Consider the following 20444-nt stretch of genomic DNA (forward strand, 5'->3'; position numbering starts at 1 on the left):
TAAATCAGTGATGATGTGTCCTCCAGGTGAAGCTAGTGATGTATGTGGAGTATTTCCGGACCATCGGCCTGGCCCTCATCATCCCCATCGTCTTCCTCTACGCCTTCCAGCAGGCCGCCTCTCTGGGCTATAACTACTGGCTCCGGCTGTGGGCCGATGACCCCGTCATTAACGGCACTCAGGCCCATGTAGACGTGAAACTGGCTGTGTTTGGAGCTCTCGGTTTCGCTCAGGGTCAGTATCGTCCTGGTTTCAACCACAAAACCTTGTAATTGTGGACTAGAGTCTCACAGCCTTCTATAGTATAATGATCACTCCTTCAGGGGAGAGCCTCATAAAGCTGGATGTCTCAGTTAACGGTTTATTTTTTAAGGGTGCTTTACATTAAAAACGAATTATTTCTCCCTGTCTTGAAACAACAGTGTTTGATGCAGTATGTAAACACTGTTAAGATGTATCACTTGCTCTCCAGTTCATGTAGTCCATACATGGAAAATGAACTGTAAAACCAGCCTGTTTTGAATTCAATGCTTTTGTGATATCATGAAAACCAACATATCATCATTTCCAATGAAAAACATGTATCTCCATTTTTTTTTGTGATATTTACTTTTCTTTGTCTTTTGAGCTCAGTAGCTGTCCTTTACATTGTGTTACAATTTCACGATGATTGGACCCACAGAAATGCTTCAAAATTGCACAGAATAAAGTCTTTCCATTTACTCACATTAAAAGCAAAGAACATTTTTGCCCTCTCCCGTAAAGTTACTATTTTGGAGGTTGGGTGTAAACATTGATTAAATAGAAACATAAAACCACATTAATGTTATACATACAAAAAAGACTGAGAAAACCTCTGTTATGAAGGTGGGAGGAATGTTTGGAAAGCTACACCTTCTTGGAGGTGAATACTGAGGATGGGTCGTTAGAATTTTTTCTACCTGACAAATGCAGAAGGCCAGCTAGTGGCCATTTGATGCATTTGACATTAATGGTTGAAGGGACTTCCGATTTTTAAAGTCAACAGTTATGATGTGATGAAAGATGAGTCGACGTCGACTAATCGCTGATGATGTCATGAATAAAACCAAGGGAAGGGATGCTTTGCAACAAGCAACTTTAAAAATCCAACTTTAAATCAATGAGTGCGTTTATATACACAATGATCTAATGAAAAATATTTAAATCCTTCATTTCATGAAGCATGTAGTCGATTTCAGCATCGCTCCAAAAGTGTTTTAATGGAGGAGGCGGACACATATTGGAGATAAGCGACTTTTATTCAGGGCAAATCCAGGGTCATAGTTTAAACGGTCCAGGCTCATACAGCCAACACGGATTGCACAAGAGTCAGACATGACGAAATCTCAAACCAGAACCAAAAAAACAAACAGTACAAACAACAATTCAAACCGCAATACAAAGACCAGTACAAAGACCAGCAAAACAAAGGGCAAAGCACAGGGCTTAAATAACACAGGTGGAGACAATCAGGTGTGCATTCACAAAACAAGGGGCTGGACTAACAACCTATACAGACACACATGGAAGATCAAAGGTAAACAAAAAGCACATGGACTGGAAAGGGAGGGGCCAATCGTGACAGTCTCGCGGCGACACTGCTCACTTATTTCCGGTACCACAGTCTGTTTTCACACATGCTCAGACTAAGAAATCTGAAAAAAATCAAAGAAATCAGAATTTACACTGAGAAATCTGATTACTAAGCTAAAATCCAGCCTCTTTATCAGATTTCTACATCTTACTCTGCTATAAGTGCTGTTTACATGACCATTTGAATAATCAGATAACTGCACAAGTCTCCTAATGACTGGATTACATGCACTCAATGACAAAGCCAAATTCTATGGGTCAGTAAAGCGTGACGCATCCTTTCCAATGGGCCCTGGCTTGCATTGCTAGCCTTCAGGAAACCAGAGATATCACCAGCCTGATGATCTGTTGTCGTCTCTGATACGTCCATGTTGTTAGTGTCATGATCTCGTAATCAGCGACTTCAACCTTAAAGCATCACTGGTGAGCAGTAAAGTTGAGTTGACAAGTCTGTGCAACCACTATTGGACGTTTTTCGTTAATCTAATCAAACAAAATTGTTTTTTCAAGATATAATTAAAATTTAATTTAAAAATGTTTTTAATTGAAATAAAAAGATTAAAATTTAAGGCTTAACAGAGGCTGAAGTTGTATTTTATGGCTTTTGTGAAAAGGGATTAAATTTGCTTGGAAATTATTAGAAAATGATTTACTCCTATGGTGTCAGCAACTCACTTTTACAGCACCCACTAGGACTTCTTTTGAGCTGAAGCTTCACATGTAAGCAAAGGCAAACTAGTAATGAACCGAAGGCTTGAGGCATTGGTATATAGCAGCGGCTGCTAAGCAGTGATTGGAGGGCTAGGGAAAATTAGGTGGAACTTAGCAAAGAGCATAATGATTTTGACTGGGCATAATACAGTGACAGCACTCACACAAAACAAATTTCTTTATCTTGTAAAATGTGGCTTAGTAAATATTCCTTTTGTGTTCTTTGGATTATGATCAGTCTAAGACTAAGCCCACATAAACACAGCAAGGATGCAAAATTGTGAATTCTGGCAAAGCAATGAGGCTGAGGATATAATGAATACTGCATGACATGATAAATAACATATAAAGACCCAGTCCCTTTTCTTATCTTTACCCCTACCCCTTGTTTTCGAGTGTCTCATTGCCTCTTGGAACTGAGTTACAGGGTAGTGGTTGAAATCTTCCCTCTGAAAGAGGACCCTCGAATAAAAAGAGCATTACTTCATTAACAGCTACTAGTGCTGCTCTGTAGGCGACCCTGCCAGTCTGCAGCAAAAGTAGAGGAGGGTAAAGTTCAGCTCCTCCCTGCTGGGCTTTGATTACATTTAGAGCATCATATGATCTTCAAAAAGGGGGGGGGGGTAATTATTTATTATCACCCACCCATAATTCTTCAGTGATATGAACCTGAAGTCAGATATTCACCAGCTTCTTGGTAGAGTTTTCCTGTTCCACTTTAAATGGTGCAGCAGTTACATTCTGGCACTTCAGGTGTCGGAACTGCCGGACTATTTAAGGTGGAATGGGAAAGTTAGCTAGCTAGCTATCAATGCATTAGCACACTCTTAGCAATTTTTATGCTTATTATGAAGAAAACGATAAGATAATATAATGGTTATTGTAATTTTTAATGGAGAAAATTCTCACATTTGTGGGTTTCTTTGGTCTCTTGTGCTCCATCTTGCCAGTTTTTCTGTTTTTCTCATAAAACTCTGTTTGGAGACTCTTAAAAACCTCTGTTTTCATGTAGCCCGAACACTTCACCCCACCCTTCTATCTCAACAAGAATTAAGACACCTCACCCCTAGATGTGAACACACAAAACAGAGGGGTAGGGCTGAGTGGTAGGGGTGACGGGTGAAATGGGACTGGGCCTAAGTGCTTGTTTTAGGCTGAAATTCCTCTTTAGTAGTCTCAAATACTCTTGCTAACGTAGTTTCTGAGGGTGTCACACTGTTCTGCCATTTCAGGCATTGCCATTTTTGGCACCACCGTGGCCATCTCACTGGGGGGCATCATTGCATCTCGCCACCTCCACTTGGATCTCCTCAACAACGTGCTGCACTCCCCCATGTCCTTCTTCGAGAGCACGCCGAGTGGGAACCTGCTGAACCGCTTCTCTAAAGAGATCGACGCCATCGACTGCATGATCCCCGACGGCTTTAAGATGATGCTGGGATACGTGTTTAAGCTGCTGGAGGTCTGCATCATCGTTCTGATGGCCACGCCTTTCGCAGGACTGGTCATTCTGCCGCTGATGCTGTTCTACACCTTCATCCAGGTACGCATGCAGGAGAGGAGCAGCGTCTTCAGGAAATAGTTTGACAAAGGTGCCAATTTTCGCCCCTTACCCCAAATATACACATTTAAAAAGATGGTTCTTCAAGGGTTCTTTAGGAAGGAAAGTTCTAAGTAGAACTGTGAACACTTAAAGAAACATTTGCATATAAAGGGTTCTTCAGATTGATGGAGAACATGCTGTAGATGGTTGTAGAACCATTTTCAACAATAGTTCCATATAGCACCAAAAGGGTTATTTTTCTTCTGTTATAGATTTGACACTGTAACAATAGCAGAACCCTTTTTGGCACTGTCCAGAACCCTTTTCAAAAAGGTTCTATACAGAACCATCTACAGCACTTTCTTCATCAATCCTTTCATGAAGAAAACAGTTCTTTCAGTGTTCATAGTTCTATACAGAACCATTTTCTTTATAGAACCACCTTTGAAGAACCATCATTTTTAAGTGTGTTGTTACAAGCTTGACATCGTAACAATAGAAGAACCCTTTTTGGTGATGTACAGAACCATATTCAAAAGGTTCTATATAGAACCATCTATAGCACTCTGCAATCTATAATCTGAAGGACAGTTTCATGATGCAAAGAACCCTTTAATTGTGCAAATAGTTCTTTGAGTGATCATGGTTCCATAAGGAACCATTTTCTTTCCAAAAGAACCTTTAAAGAACCATCCGTTTTAAGGTTGTAGCTAGTCAGCCATGACACGTTTGGTGTCTGAAGTTTGCTTCTTTAGTTATAGCACTGGAGCTATGAGGCTAACGCAGCTAACACGCAATGGTAGCTTATATACACCAGTTAGCACAGTGCTAACTGCATGGCTAAATGCATCAAACTCGAAGCTTTCAAGCATCTAAGGCTACGTTCACACAGCAGGTAAAAGTGGCCCAAATCTGATTTCCTCACCAAATCTGATTTATTTGTTTGTCTGTTCACATTGTCTTTTAAACGTGATCTGTATGCGACATCAGTCTGAACAGATCAGCTCCTAAACTGATGCACAGCAGCCAAAGAGCAGAGCTTCACACGGTTCATCCAGAGGTAAACAATCACGACTGCCAACAAACGCCTGTCGCTCCTGGAGCATCAGCTTCGTCTTCACCAGCGTCACAGGAACGATTATAAAGTTCCAGTGGTGGACAGCTGAGCTCATCACCCACAGTGTGTTTGAGTTCACTGTAAAAGGGCGCATTACTCAGCCTTGGCCACTTCTTTGGTTCGTGTCCTCGGATTCTTTAAACTGTTCTCTGATGCTGCAGCCTCGTCTCCCCTGGCTGCGCTCAGCTGTTTCGTTCATTTTTGGTACATGAACATCAGCCTAAATGTTTATGAGTCTCAGCAGCGCAAAATTATGACTAATGTCGTGCTGGAATTCCGATCTGGCTGTTCAGACGGAGTCGCACTGCCGCAGATTGGATACAGATCAGATTTCAGTACCACACATGAAAGCGTTGCAAATCGGAATTGAAAATGTCAGATTGTGTTTATCTGTTCACACTGACACACATCTGAGTCACATACGGAGAAAAAGATCAGATTTGGGCCATTTTTACCTGCCGTGTAAACGTAGCCTAATAGATTGATTATGTGGTTTCTAACTAGTCATGTGCTGATATTTATCAATAAGGTAAACTCTGATATTCAAAACACATGATATTGTTAACGTAGACACTAAACGAGATTCACTGCACTTTAATCAGACGTGTTGCGGTAAAATTCGCAGTGCTATGCATTCATATTGGGTGTGTTAGCTAGATGACCCACCTACCAGTCCGAGGGAAAACTAAAACTGCATTGGGCCTCATTCACCAACCGTTCTTAAGAAGAACCCACTTGCGCAGTTTTACTGAAGATTCTGACATTCAGTGTTCTCTTAGGTAAGAACAGAACCTCCACACACTCAAGAGCACAAAGGTGAGAACAGGTCTGCGCTTTCAGAACACGTCATCAATCTGACGTGGACTTTTTCTTAGGACCTTTATCAAGAACACCCTTAAGAACAAAGATATTGGAGAATGAGGCCCAGCGTCCATAAATAAATGAATACTGCTGTGCTGTATACATGTGCTTTTTTCCTTAGTACAATATCATGATAACTTTCTAAACTGTGATAAAACATTTGCCTATTTCTATAACAGTAGAAACCATATAATCAAGTCTATTAGAGATTACATAAAAGGGAATTCCACCCATTTTTCTAAATTTCTGCATAATTAAACAGTTAAGATGTAAAAAGAGTCATTCTGAGTCAGAACTGTTCACAGTGGTGGTGACAGGAACCAGACGTCCACCTATAAAAGCTCCCTCATGGAAAGTTACTATATGATGATAGTTATAAGAAGCTTTTAGTGTAAGTTGTGTTTTTCAACCATTCATGATGGTGCAGTGCAGAGCGCTGTGAGGCAAAATAGTCCCCAAAGAAAACTTACTATTTCAGATTTTCCACTATTTTCCGTCTTCAACATTCCATATAATCTCAGAAGACCCGTGTAGGTTCTCTGGTGGTTCTGGATAGTAAATAAAATGTTTATATTTGTGTTGTAGTCATGGTGACCCCTGGTTCCTATCACCACCACTGTAAAGACATCAGAACCATTTCACACCAAACCCACTCTGAATCTCTCTGTCATTGACTGAAGTGTGCAGAAATTTTGAACAATTGGTGGAGTTCCCCTTTAACAGATCCACAAGGTTTGATGATGTGTGATGATCTGTGACAACTACACCTGGCGTAAGGAGGAAATTATGAAATTATGCAAATTTGATTTCTTTGCTTACTTGCCCTCCCTCCCAGAGTTTCTACGTGGCTACATCCTGTCAGCTCCGCCGTCTGGAGTCAGTGAGCCGCTCTCCCATCTACACACACTTCAACGAGACGGTGCAGGGAGCCAGCGTGATCCGGGCGTTTGGAGAGCAGCCCAGGTTCATCCTGCAGGCCAACAGCAGAGTGGACCACAACCAAACCTCCTACTTCCCCAGATTTGTGGCCACCAGGTCAGACCAGTCACCTCACCACAGAAACGTCCCATAAACACCTAAAATCTTTAAGAGTTTCCTGCTTCCAGACTCGTAGTCTGACAACACAGTGCAGTTTAGCCCCTTCCTGAAGAGGGCGTGATTAATTACCCATGATACACTGAGAGGTGGTGATGATCCTGGTCTCCAGCAGCCTGAGATCAGCAGCATCTCTCACACATGGGCCTCAAACACACTCACTATCGCCCACACGTCAGGAAGCACTGACCATATTTACAACGTTTCCTATTTTATTTAGAATAATAGCTTTTAAAATGTGAAATATTCCAAACCATTCAACAGCAGCTGTGTTTAGAGCACAGCTCTACATTCTGACCACCGCCTTGATTCTACGCTCATTGTCCATTTTATCAGCTCCCCTTAGTATATAGGTTTGTAGTTCTATAGCTACAGACTGTAGTCCATCTGTTTCTCTGATACTTTGTTAGCCCTCTTTTACCCTGTTCTTCAGTGGTCAGGACCCTCATGGACCCTCAGAGCAGGTACTATTTGGGTGATGGATCATTCTCAGCACTGCAGTAACACCAACGTGGTGGTGGTGGTGTGTTGTGCTGGTATGAGTGGATAAGATACAGCAGTGCTGCTGGAGTTTTTAAACCACTCACTGTCCACTCTATTAGAGACTCCTACTTTGTCAGTCCACCTTGCAGATGTAAAGTCAGCGATGATAGCTCATCTGCTGCTGCACAGTTTGTATTGGTCATCCTCTAGTCCTCCATCGGTGGTCACAGGACGCCGCCCACAGGACGCTGCCCACAGGACGCTGCCCACAGGACGCTGCCCACAGGACACTGTTGGCTGGTGGACTATTCTCAGTGGTGTGTTTAAAAACTCAAGCAGCACTGCTGTGCCTGATCCATTCAGACCAGTGCAACACACACTACACACCACCACCACGTCAGTGTTACTGCAGTGCTGAGAATGATCCACCACCCAAATAGTACGTGCTCTGTGAGGGTCCATTCCACAGCTCTCTCAAACATTTAAGAATCATCTACAGCTCTGTTCATCACTCTGGACTCATTTTACATTTCTACGCTTCTTCTTTACCGTCGTGTTCGACTGAATATCTGACACCTGTGAAGTTGTTCAGAACAAACAGATCAAAATTATTTTATACATTTAATCATTTAATCATTTATTTTCAACCAAATGGGTTTAATATTTAAACCCAGCCCGAAGGAGCTACATGAGTCCCCCCTCCCATCGACCCACCACCGATGGGAGGGGCAGTAGTAGGGGTGCGGTGCATTGTGGATCGGGCAGTGTCCGAAGGCGTGGGCCTTGGCGTTCTGATCCTTGGTTGCTGAAACTGGCTTTTGGAACTTGGAACGTTACCTCACTGGCGGGGAAGGAGCCTGAGTTGGTGCGCGAGGTCGAGAGATACCGGCTAGATATAGTCGGGCTCACCTCAACACACAGCTTGGGCTCTGGGTCCAATCTCCTTGAGAGGGGCTGGACTTTTTTCTTTTCTGGAGTTGCCCATGGTGAGAGGCGGCGGGCAGGTGTGGGCTTTCTCATAGCCCCTCGACTCGGCGCCTGTATGTTGGGGTTTTCCCCGGTGGACGAGAGGGTAGCTTCCCTACGCCTTCGGGTTGGGGAACGGGTCCTGACTGTTGTCTGTGCTTATGCACCGAACAGCAGTTCAGAATACCCAGCCTTCATAGAGTCCTTGGAAGGGGTGCTTGAAAGTGCTCCTCCTGGAGACTCGATTGTCCTACTGGGGGACTTCAACGCTCACGTGGGCAACGACAGTAAGACCTGGAGGGGTGTGATTGGGAGGAATGGCCTCTCTGATCTGAACCCGAGTGGTGTTCAGTTTTTGGACTTCTGTGCAAACCACAGTTTGTCCATAACGAACACCATGTTTGAACACAAGGATGTCCATAAGTGCACATGGCACCAGGACACCCTAGGCCGCAGTTCAATGATTGACTTTGTAGTCGTGTCAGCGGACTTGCGGCCATGTGTACTGGACACTCGGGTAAAGAGAGGAGCTGAGCTGTCAACTGATCACCACCTGGTGGTGAGTTGGATCAGGTGGTGGGGGAAGATGCCAGTCAGACCAGGCAAACCCAAACGTATAGTGAGGGTTTGCTGGGAACGTCTGGCAGAAGAACCTGTCAGATTGATCTTCAACTCACACCTCCGTCAGAACTTTGACCAGATATCGGGGGAGGTGGGGGACATTGACCCAGAATGGGCCATGTTCCGCTCCTCCATTGTTGAAGCGGCTGACTGTAGCTGTGGTCGCAAGGTAGTTGGTGCCTGTCGGGGCGGTAATCCTCAAACCCGGTGGTGGACACCCCAGGTGAGAGATGCCGTCAAGCTGAAGAAGGAGTCCTACCGGACATGGTTGGCCTGTAGGACACCAGAGGCAGCTGGCAGGTATCGACAGGCCAAGCGATCTGCGGCTTCAGTCGTTGCCAAGGCAAAAACCCGGGTGTGGGAAGAGTTCGGTGAGGCCTTGGAAAGTGACTTTAAGTCGGCTCCGAAAAGATTCTGGCAAACCGTCAGGCGACTCAGAAGGGGAAAGCAGTGTGCCACTAGCACTGTATATAGTGGAGATGGTGTGCTGCTGACTTCGACTGAAGACGTCATTGGGCGGTGGAAGGAATACTTTGAGGACCTTCTCAATCCCACCAACACGTTCTCCAGTGAGGAGGCAGAGTCTGGGGACACGGGAATAGGCTTGTCCATTACTGAGGCCGAAGTCGCTAAGGTAGTTAAAAAGCTCCTTGGCGGCAGGGCTGCAGGGGTGGATGAGATCCGTCCCGAGTTCCTCAAGGCTCTGGATGTTGTGGGGCTGTCTTGGCTGACACGCCTTTTCAACATTGCGTGGACATCGGGGGTGGTGCCACTTGATTGGCAGACTGGGGTGGTGGTGCCTCTTTTTAAAAAGGGGGACCGGAGGGTGTGTTCCAACTACAGGGGAATCACACTCCTCAGCCTCCCTGGTAAGGTCTATGCAAGGGTACTGGAGAAGAGAGTCCGGCTTATAGTCGAACCTCGGATTCAGAAGGAGCAGTGCGGGTTCCGCCCTGGTCTTGGAACAATGGACCAACTCTTTACCCTCTCCAGGATTCTTGAGGGTTCATGGGAGTTTGCCCAACCAGTCCACATGTGCTTTGTGGATTTGGAGAAGGCATTCGACTGTGTTCCCCGGGGTATTCTGTGGGAGGTGCTTCGGGAGTACGGGGTACATGGCTCTTTGCTACGAGCCATTCAGGCCCTGTACAAACAAAGCAGGAGCTTGGTTCGCATGGCCGGCAGTAAGTCAGACTTTTTCCCAGTGAGAGTTGGACTCCGTCAGGGCTGCCCTTTGTCACCGATTCTATTCATAATTTTTATGGATAGAATTTCTAGGCGCAGTCAGGGGATGGAGGGTGTCCGGTTTGGTGACCTCAGGGTCACATCGCTGCTGTTTGCAGATGATGTGGTCCTATTGGGGACATCAGGCCGTGAACTTCAGCTTTCACTGGATCGGTTTGCAGCCGAGTGTGAAGCGGACGGGATGAGGATCAGTACCTCCAAATCCGAGGCCATGGTTCTCACGCGGGAAAGGGTGGAGAGCCCTCTCTGGGTCGGGGATGAGCTCTTGCCTCAAGTGGAGGAGTTTAAGTATCTCGGGGTCTTGTTCACGAGTGATGGTACAAGGGAGCGGGAGATTGACAGGCGGATTGGTGCTGGGTCAGCAGTGATGCGGGCTCTTTACCGGTCTGTTGTGGTAAAGAAAGAGCTGAGCCATAAGGCAAGACTCTCGATTTAGTGGTCGATCTACGTTCCCACCCTCACCTATGGTCATGAGCTTTGGGTAATGACCGAAAGAACGAGATCGCGAATACAAGCGGCTGAAATGAGTTTCCTCTGCAGGGTGGCTGGACTCTCCCTTAGAGATAGGGTGAGAAGTTCGGTCATCCGGGAGGGACTCGGAGTAGAGCCGCTGCTTCTTCACGTCGAGAGGAGCCAGTTGAGGTGGTTCGGGCATCTTGTTAGGATGCCTCCTGGACGCCTCCCTTGGGAGGTGTCACAGGCAAGTCCACCGGGGAGGAGACCCCGGGGAAGACCCAGGACACGCTGGCGTGACTATATCGCCCAGCTGGCCTGGGAGCGCCTCGGAATCCCTCCCAGGGAGCTAGTGGAAGTGGCTGGGGAAAGGGAGGTCTGGGCTTCATTGCTCAGGATGCTGCCCCCGCGACCCGAACCCCGGAGAAGCGGAAGATGATGGATGGAGATGATGATGGGTTTAATATGATTGAAAACATAGATTACAAACTTTTGAACAGCGCTTTCAAAAATGGAAATTTGTATTTGGTAGTATTACAGAAAACGTATTTATTTATTAATTTATTAACCAAACAAGGTTGCACAGTGCTTCTCAAATTGTGTCAAATTTGCTCCAAATGGTCTCTGCAGTGGTGAACAGATGCTGAGTGTCTCTGTGGTGTACTAAACCCACATAATCATTTATGATGACTAACTATTAAGCTACTGATCTATTAGCGCCCCCTGTTAGAAAGAAGAGCGCAAACTTTTCTACCCAATATATGACACAAACTGTGACTGTTAACACTGAATATTTAATAAGCTCAGAGTTGCTACTCATTATTCTTTATTCACACTTTATCCTTAGAAATGGACAAAACTGATAAACACACACACACACACACACATTGCTGTTCAACACATGGAATCAATGTTTTCATTAATATTAAACCTTAAACAATTTTGGTTGGTTTAATAAATGTATAAAATTATTAATTATTTAATTAATTAAACTAATATCATTAATGTTTCAAAAGTGGAGATAAAATTGTATGGCAAAAAAAAACAAGAAAAAAAATAAAACTTCCATTTTGTTCACAGTATTATTCTTGAAATAACAAATTAAACTTCTAAAAATCTTGTTAAATAATCTGTAATATTTAAACCCTAATTATTGATTGTATTTAGAAACATGTAGACCTGAATCAAGTGCTTTGTGTTTTAGCTGTGCTGTAATCTGAGGTGTGTTTTGGTCTGTCAGAGCTGCAGATTGTGTAACTGATGCTGTGATTGTTGCAGGTGGCTGGCGGTGAACCTGGAGTTTCTGGGTAATCTGTTGGTTCTTGCTGCTGCGATCCTGTCGGTGATGGGCAGAGCGACTCTGAGTCCAGGAATCGTCGGACTGGCCATGTCACATTCCCTCCAAGTATGCAAATCACAGTCAGTGATACAGTAACATCTGATTCTTACAGCTCTGGAGTTATTACCGTCCTTTTACTGTACAGATTAGTTTACATACTGTGGCTGTTACCATTTACAGTTTACAGTCTGTATCAGAAAGTTGAAGATTTCAGATTTTTTTGTTGGTGTCTATGTTTTAAAAAAAGGACAAAAAGATGGCAAAACAACTTTGAATGTGAACTGAATAAATTTTCTCCTCTTCTACAAACACAAATGTGGAATGGAATGAAAGTTTATACCACTGACTACGTTACATATCGTTGCTGCTGTGACAAAGCCCTGTATTATTTTCTCTTTTTTCATTTTTTGACATTTTACATTGTGTTGAAATTTCATGGTAAACAGGCCAATAAAAATGATCCAAAATTACTTGCAATAAACATCTTCTCCACTAACTTCTATTAAACGTTAAGAATGTTTTTCCATCTCCTGTGAAGTTACAATTTTAGAGATATAAAGTCTTTATGAAGAGCATAAAGATTCTCATTCATGCTCACCACATTAAGAGTTTTCGATGGTTCTCTGCAGGTAACAGGAATCCTAAGTTGGATTGTTCGTGCCTGGACGGACGTGGAGAACAACATAGTTTCGGTGGAGAGGGTGAAAGAATATGCAGACACACCCAAAGAGGTACAGCAGCACCTCCAAACACGGCAGAACTGATCCCTAAATGGTGCAGCACAGCAGTGTGAATATTAAACACTGAGTTTGGTTATAATCAGGTCGTTTCAGCACACATGCAGCACCTTCATCAGACATACAAGACCAAGAAACACACAGCACACACAGTTTAAGCATCACATTTTCTGTTTCTATAACTGTGTCTGTGTTTTTGTGATGATCCAACTCAGAAATCCAGTTCAAACACTTCCTGAATCTGTAGAGTCGCCCTTTCCATTCCATCTTATCGAGACTCACATCCAGAGTTATGAGCCTATGAAGAGAGGCTGAGATACACGTCATCTGCCTCTCAATGTGTAGAACTGGTGGATTCATGTGTCCGTCTACATTCTGTGTGAAACTGACCAACAGCTGCTGAAGCTGCTGCAGTGGGTTTGGAAAGTAGTGAAGATAACAGAGCGCTTTGAAGCTCACAGCATAGAAGCAGGTCTAGCATGAACAGGCAGGTTATGACTGACCTTGTCCACTCTTGTGGTTCTCCGCAGGCTCCCTGGACGTTAGAGAACAGATCCCTCCCCTCAGCATGGCCACAAACTGGCACCATAGAGTTCCAGGAGTACGGATTGCAATACAGAAAGGGTTTGGACTGGGCGCTGAAGGAGATCACACTCAGTGTCCGAGAGAGAGAGAAGGTAAACATTATTCACGCTTAAAAAGGTGGTTCTTTAAGGGTTCCTGTGTAGTTATTAAGTAGATACTGTGTACTAAAGGAGTGGTAAAAAACATTGCTTTGGGTTTAATGCAACATTTAATTAATGTCATTAAAATTACATGTTAAGATAAGTGGACGTCTGCTGTACTGTCTCATTACAGAATGGGTTAAAGCTGAAATTGGTTACAGTGTTATAGAAATAGCAACATAAATGCTAGCTAAATGATAGGAAAGATGGCATATACAGTGTAACGTCTTAATGCAAGCTATTAGATACTTCCTTTTACTGCTGGAAAGAAAAACTTTTGAAAAAAAAACTGCTGCTTCAGTCTGATTACAAATGTAATTACATTTGTTATTACCCTTGTGTAATTACCTGAAAGAGAATAGGCTGTTATGACTATTAAGCTACACTTGTGTAATTACATGAGAGAGAATAGGCTGTTACAACTATTAAGATACACTTGTGTAATTACATGAGCGAGAAAAGGCTGTTACGACTATTAAGCTACACTTGTGTAATTACATGAGAGAGAATAGGCTGTTACAACTATTAAGCTACACTTGTGTAATGACATGAGAGAGAATAGGCTGTTACGACTATTAAGCTACACTTGTGTAATTACATGAGAGAGAAAAGGCTGTTACGACTATTAAGCTACACTTGTGTAATTACATGAGAGAGAATAGGCTGTTACAACTATTAAGCTACACTTGTGTAATGACATGGGAGAGAATAGGCTGTTACGACTATTAAGCTACACTTGTGTAATTACATGAGAGAGAATAGGCTGTTACGAATATTAAGATGCACTTGTGTAATTACATGAGAGAGAATAGGCTGTTACGACTATTAAGCTACACTTGTGTAATGACATGAGAGAGAATAGGCTGTTACGACTATTAAGCTACACTTGTGTAATGACATGAGAGAGAATAGGCTGTTACGACTATTAAGCTACACTTGTGTAATGAAATGAGAGAGAATAGGCTGTTACGACTATTAAGCTACACTTGTGTAATGACATGAGAGAGAATAGGCTGTTACAACTATTAAGCTACACTTGTGTAATGACATGAGAGAGAATAGGCTGTTACGACTATTAAGATGCACTTGTGTAATTACATGAGAGAGAATAGGGTGTTACAACTATTAAGATGCACTTGTGTAATTACACGAGAGAGAATAGGCTGTTACAACTATTAAGATGCACTTGTGTAATTACACGAGAGAGAATAGGCTGTTACAATTATTAAGATGCACTTGTGTAATTACATGGGAGAGAATAGGCTGTTACGACTATTAAGCTACACTTGTGTAATGACATGGGAGAGAATAGGCTGTTACGACTATTAAGCTACACTTGTGTAATGACATGAGAGAGAATAGGCTGTTACGACTATTAAGATACACTTGTGTAATTACACGAGAGAGAATAGGCTGTTACGACTATTAAGCTACACTTGTGTAATGACATGAGAGAGAATAGGCTGTTACGAATATTAAGATACACTTGTGTAATTACGTGAGAGAGAATAGGCTGTTACGACTATTAAGCTACACTTGTGTAATGACATGAGAGAGAATAGGCTGTTACAACTATTAAACTACACTTGTGTAATTACATGGGAGAGAATAGGCTGTTACAACTATTAAGCTACACTTGTGTAATGACATGAGAGAGAATAGGCTGTTACGACTATTAAGATGCACTTGTGTAATTACACAAGAGAGAATAGGCTGTTACGACTATTAAGATGCACTTGTGTAATTACATGAGAGAGAATAGGCTGTTACGACTATTAAGATGCACTTGTGTAATTACACAAGAGAGAATAGGCTGTTACGACTATTAAGATGCACTTGTGTAATTACATGAGAGAATAGGCTGTTACGACTATTAAGATGCACTTGTGTAATTACATGAGAGAGAATAGGCTGTTACAACTATTAAGCTACACTTGTGTAATGAAATGAGAGAGAATAGGCTGTTACGACTATTAAGATGCACTTGTGTAATTACATGAGGCTGTACTTCTGTAATCCATCTGTAACAATGACTAAATCATTAGCAGTTACATTGTTGTTGCAAATGTTCACATTTAACTACACAGTTATTAGAGAACTCATTTGGCCTCATTCACTAACTATTTTTAAGAAGAAATTTCTTATTTTAAGCCACTTGCACAGTTTTTATGAAGATTCTGATGTTCACCGATGTTTTCTGCGGTTTAACACATTATGAATGACAGATTTTATTTAGAACCTTTCTCAAGAACATATTCAACTTCTGAAGATATTGGCAAATGAGGCCCAATGTTCTCAGTAGAACGATTGTCTTTACCAAAGAACCCTTAAAGAACCATATTTTTAAGTATGTATTAAGAAGAACTTATTCTTACAACCCCAATTCCAATGAAGTTGGGAAGTTGTGTAAAACAAATAAAAACAGAATACGATGATTTGCAAATCCTTTTCAACCTATATTCAATTGAATACACTACAAAGACAAGATATTTAATGTTCAAACAGATAAACTTTATTGTTTTTTGCAAATATTCACTCATTTTGAATTTGATGCCTGCAACACGTTCCAAAGAAGTTGGGACAGGGGCAACAAAAGACTGGGAAAGTTGAGGAATGCTCAAAAAACACCTGTTTGGAACATTCCACAGGTGAACAGGTTAATTGGATACAGGTGAGTGTCATGATTGGGTATAAAGGGAGCATCCCTGAAAGGCTCAGTCGTTTACAGTCGGATTGTTATCAGCGCAAAGTTCAAAAGCCAGCATCTCTGATGGTGTGGGGGTGTGTTAGTGCCCATGGCATGGGTAACTTGCACATCTGTGAAGGCACCATTAATGCTGAAAGGTACATACAGGTTTTGGAGCAACGAATGCTGCCATACAAGCAACGTCTTTTTCAGGGACGTCCTGCTCATTTCAGCAAAACAATGCCAAGCCACATTCTGCACGTGTTACAACAGCGTGGCTTCGTAATAAAAGAGTGTGGGTACTAGACTGGCCTGCCTGCAGTCCAGACCTGTCTCCCATTGAAAATGTGTGCCGCATTATGAAGCGCAAAATACAACAACGGAGACCCCGGACTGTTGAGCAACTGAAGTTGTACATCAAGCATGAATGGGAAACAATTCCACCTACAAAGCTTCAACAATTAGTGTCCTCAGTTCCCAAACGCTTATTGAGTGTTGTTAAAAGGAAAGGTGATGTAACACAGTGGTAAACATGCCCCTGTCCCAACTTCTTTGGAACGTGTTGCAGGGATCAAATTCAAAATGAGAGAATATTTGCAAAAAACAAAGTTTATCCGTTTGAACATTAAATATCTTGTCTTTGTAGTGTATTTAATTGAATATAGGTTGAAAAGGATTTGCAAATCATCGTATTCTGTTTTTATGTATGTCTTACACAAGGTCCCAACTTCATTGGAACTGGGGTTGTAAGTTATGTGTTACTAATGTTCACTAAAGGTTCATATTCAAGTAATTTTGTTTTTGACTGGCCTTTCATGCTCCGGTTAGGTTGGGATCGTGGGGAGAACAGGTGCAGGCAAATCTTCTCTCGCTCTGGGGATCTTCCGCATCCTGGAGGCAGCAAAGGGGCAGATTTACATCGACAGGGTTGATATTGCTGAGATCGGCCTGCAGGACCTGAGGTCCCGAATCACCATCATCCCACAGGTACACTGAGCTCTGTTTACTGTTTATTAATTCACTCGAGGTTCAAGCTCCTTGCAATCGTGTGGACAGTGTTTCTCCCAAATCAGTCCTGTTTCTGTTTGGATCTGTATGATGTGCTTTACATTGAAAATATACAGTGTGAAAAGACATTCTTTATTCCTTTTGAACTGCTGAGAGAATCAATTTTATTTCTATGAATACTATGAATTATCCAGCATCTATTATGAATTAATCAGTATCTACTGTGAATTATTCAGCATCTACTATAAATTAGCCAGCATCTTTTACGAAATATTCAGTTTCTATGCATTAATTAGTATCTACTATGAATTATTCAGTAAAAAATAGGAATTATTCTGTATTTACTGTTTGTCCCCCTGCTGTCCTGCTGTAGGACCCAGTGCTGTTCTCTGGTTCTCTGCGGATGAACCTGGATCCCTTCGATGGTTACTCTGATGAGGAAGTGTGGAGAGCTCTGGAACTCGCACATCTCAAAAACTTCGTGTCTGGCCTGCCGGACAAGCTAAACCATGAGTGTTCTGAGGGAGGAGAGAATCTCAGGTACTAAGCAATGAATGAGATTGTTTTCCCCTTTTTTCTCATAATTGTATAATTTATGTTCTGTATGTTTCTGGTGTTGCACTGACCAATTGTCCATCTTTGTGGTCAGTCTGGGGCAGAGGCAGCTGGTGTGTTTGGCTCGAGCTTTACTCCGCAAGACCAAGATTCTGGTTCTGGACGAAGCCACAGCAGCTGTGGACCTGGAGACGGACAACCTGATCCAGTCCACCATCCGCACGCAGTTTGAGGACTGCACGGTTCTGACCATCGCCCACCGCCTCAACACCATCATGGACTACACCAGGTAACACAGACCAGCATCACCACAACACTGCACTACATTCTGTAGAGGCACCGTTCAGATGACTGCATCACTCGTGAGGTCAGGCTCGTAGTCGACGTTCCTGTTCATCCCAAAGGTGTTCAGGGGGGTTGAGGTCATAGCTCTGTACAGACCACTGAACACCAAACTGGTCACTCTTTATGGAGTTTTGTGCACAGGTACTCAGTCATGCAGGAACAGGAAAGGTTCTTCCCCAAACTGTTCCCACAAAGCTGGAAGCAGATAATTGTATAAAAACTATTTGTGCTGTAGCTTCAAAATCACCCTTCTCTGGAACTAAGAGCCCAAACCCTGGAAAACAGCCCCTCCTCTACCAAACTTTACTACTGGAACAGTGCAGTCAGGCAGGTAATGTTCTCCTGGCATTCACCAAACTCAGATTCGTCCATCAGACTGACAGATAAAGTGTGATTAGTCACTCCACAGCATACGTTTCCACTGCTCCAAAGTCCAGTGGCGGCACTTTACACCACCCTAGCAGATGCTTGGTGTTGCGCATGCGTTGTGATCTTAGGCTTGTTTGCAGCTGCTAGGCCATGGAAACTAATTGCATTAAGCTCCTCATGCACAGTTTTTGAGCTTCTTTAGGCAGTTTGGAACGCTGTAGTGATGATTCAACAGAGAGTTGTATAGAATTTCAGCACTCAGCAGTCCCACTCTGTAAGTTTGCGGGGTCTACCGCTTCGTGGCGAACTGTTGTTGCTCTTAGACTCTTCCATTTCGCAATAATACCACTTACAGTTGACAGGGGCAGATCTAGCAGGACAGGAACTTCACAAACTGACTTGTGGCAGTGCCATATTTAAAGTCATTGAGCTTATCAGTATGACTTCTTCTACTGCCAGCCTTTGTCTGCAAAGACTGCAAGACTATGTGCTTGAATTTATCCATCTGTTAGCAATGGGTGTGGGTAAAACACCTGATCTCAATGGTTAGGATGGGTGTCCACATATTTCTGACCATATAGTGAAGCATGCTTGCTTCAAACTCTTGATTGTTGACTAAATTAGTCTTTATGTCAGCACTTTTGTGGTCAATAAATATACACACCTGCCACTACTTGTCTACTTTAAGCCACACCCACTTTCAGTTAGTAATTTAAAGGGGTTAAAAAAAAAAGTTAACCTGCTGAATCTTTGCTCACAGGGTGATCGTCATGGACAGAGGTAACGTCACTGAGATGGACTCTCCGGCCAACCTCATCGCCGGGAGAGGTCAGTTTTACTGGATGTGTCGAGAGGCCGGACTGGTTTGAAAGCTCTTCAGAGGAGTTCAGAGGAGTTTCCTGTCTGCCAAGTCTGACAAACACGATACCAACAAACTTCACATGATGGTAAAGCTTCATCTCTGGAGCGCAGCAGGGCACCGAAATGACCTTCCAGGATTGACCGTGCTGCTCATCATAGTTGTTCTGCTAGAAATGATGTTTCAAAATAAAAGACTATCCAGAACATCCTGCTTTACAAATGTCCAGCTCAGAGGTGCTAAAACAATTGATCTGCATTACGAAGTGAATGTGAAGAACAAAGGGAACATTTCTGTAACGTTCCAGTGTTAATAAGCGTTGGAGACGTAAGGCAGACAGACGTCTGCACTGCGCACCATTTTCAACACTAAGAGGACTGTTAACGTTAACGCTGCATCTGTTTTGTTAGCATTTCACCATATATTTGGTAGCAAAGAGCAATAAAACAGCCGAACTACACAAATAATCTGCCATCAAACCAGCATTTCGCCTGTGAGAAGAGTGAGAGAAGTTATGAGAGTTTAATTTTATATTAATTTATAAAATTAAGATATGCTTTTAAATAGAACATAAAATCTTTGTAGATGGTTTTTTTTTTCCTTGTCATTTTGAAGCTGATATGAATTCCTCGGTCCGGAACTGCTGGAACAGGGCCACAGCGGAACACCTATTGAAGTATTAAGTGAATATTTGTGTTATTTTTGTACTGATGTCGAAGTGCTCAACACTAAGCGGGCAGCTGCAGTCTTTCCTGATTGAGGCTGTACATTTTTAAATTAATATTTATACTGTACTGTATCGTACTTGTGTTTTTCTATATTGTACCTTTGAAGATGCTGAAAAACTTGAATGTTTCCTTCTTGTGAACAGCAATAATCTGTTTAATAAACAAATAATGCTTCTTCGGCTAATAGCATTCTTATTTTTTGTTGACATGTTCAAAATAATCTGATGCAGAAAGACAATTTGTGGAAGAAATGCTTAGAAAAACTCCAGGCCTGTGAAAAATAAGATCACCAGACCAAAAATTTGTCACACTGTGCTTTAGGTGGTAGTGACTTCAGCCTCCAGCAGATGGCGTTGCACAAGGATGATGCAGAGTGTGTGACGG

The 20444-nt window shown here is 42.7% G+C and overlaps 1 protein-coding gene across 1 annotated transcript in view; it reads left to right on the forward strand.

Moving 5' to 3' along the window:
* LOC108437999 (multidrug resistance-associated protein 1-like) overlaps positions 1-20166 on the forward strand; it is a 78763-nt gene extending 58597 nt beyond the window's left edge. Inside the window, exons 22-31 of the mRNA XM_017715471.2 lie at positions 27-234; positions 3558-3868; positions 6682-6881; positions 11988-12114; positions 12678-12779; positions 13316-13462; positions 17025-17183; positions 17578-17744; positions 17854-18048; positions 19234-20166. Coding sequence (XP_017570960.1) covers positions 27-234; positions 3558-3868; positions 6682-6881; positions 11988-12114; positions 12678-12779; positions 13316-13462; positions 17025-17183; positions 17578-17744; positions 17854-18048; positions 19234-19342 — 1725 coding nt within the window. The 3' untranslated portion in view covers positions 19343-20166. The remainder of the gene's footprint in view (positions 1-26; positions 235-3557; positions 3869-6681; positions 6882-11987; positions 12115-12677; positions 12780-13315; positions 13463-17024; positions 17184-17577; positions 17745-17853; positions 18049-19233) is intronic.
* The last annotated feature ends 278 nt before the right edge of the window (positions 20167-20444 follow it).

This window comes from Pygocentrus nattereri, chromosome 14 (genome assembly GCF_015220715.1).
Source record: "Pygocentrus nattereri isolate fPygNat1 chromosome 14, fPygNat1.pri, whole genome shotgun sequence".
Classification (NCBI taxonomy): domain Eukaryota; kingdom Metazoa; phylum Chordata; class Actinopteri; order Characiformes; family Serrasalmidae; genus Pygocentrus; species Pygocentrus nattereri.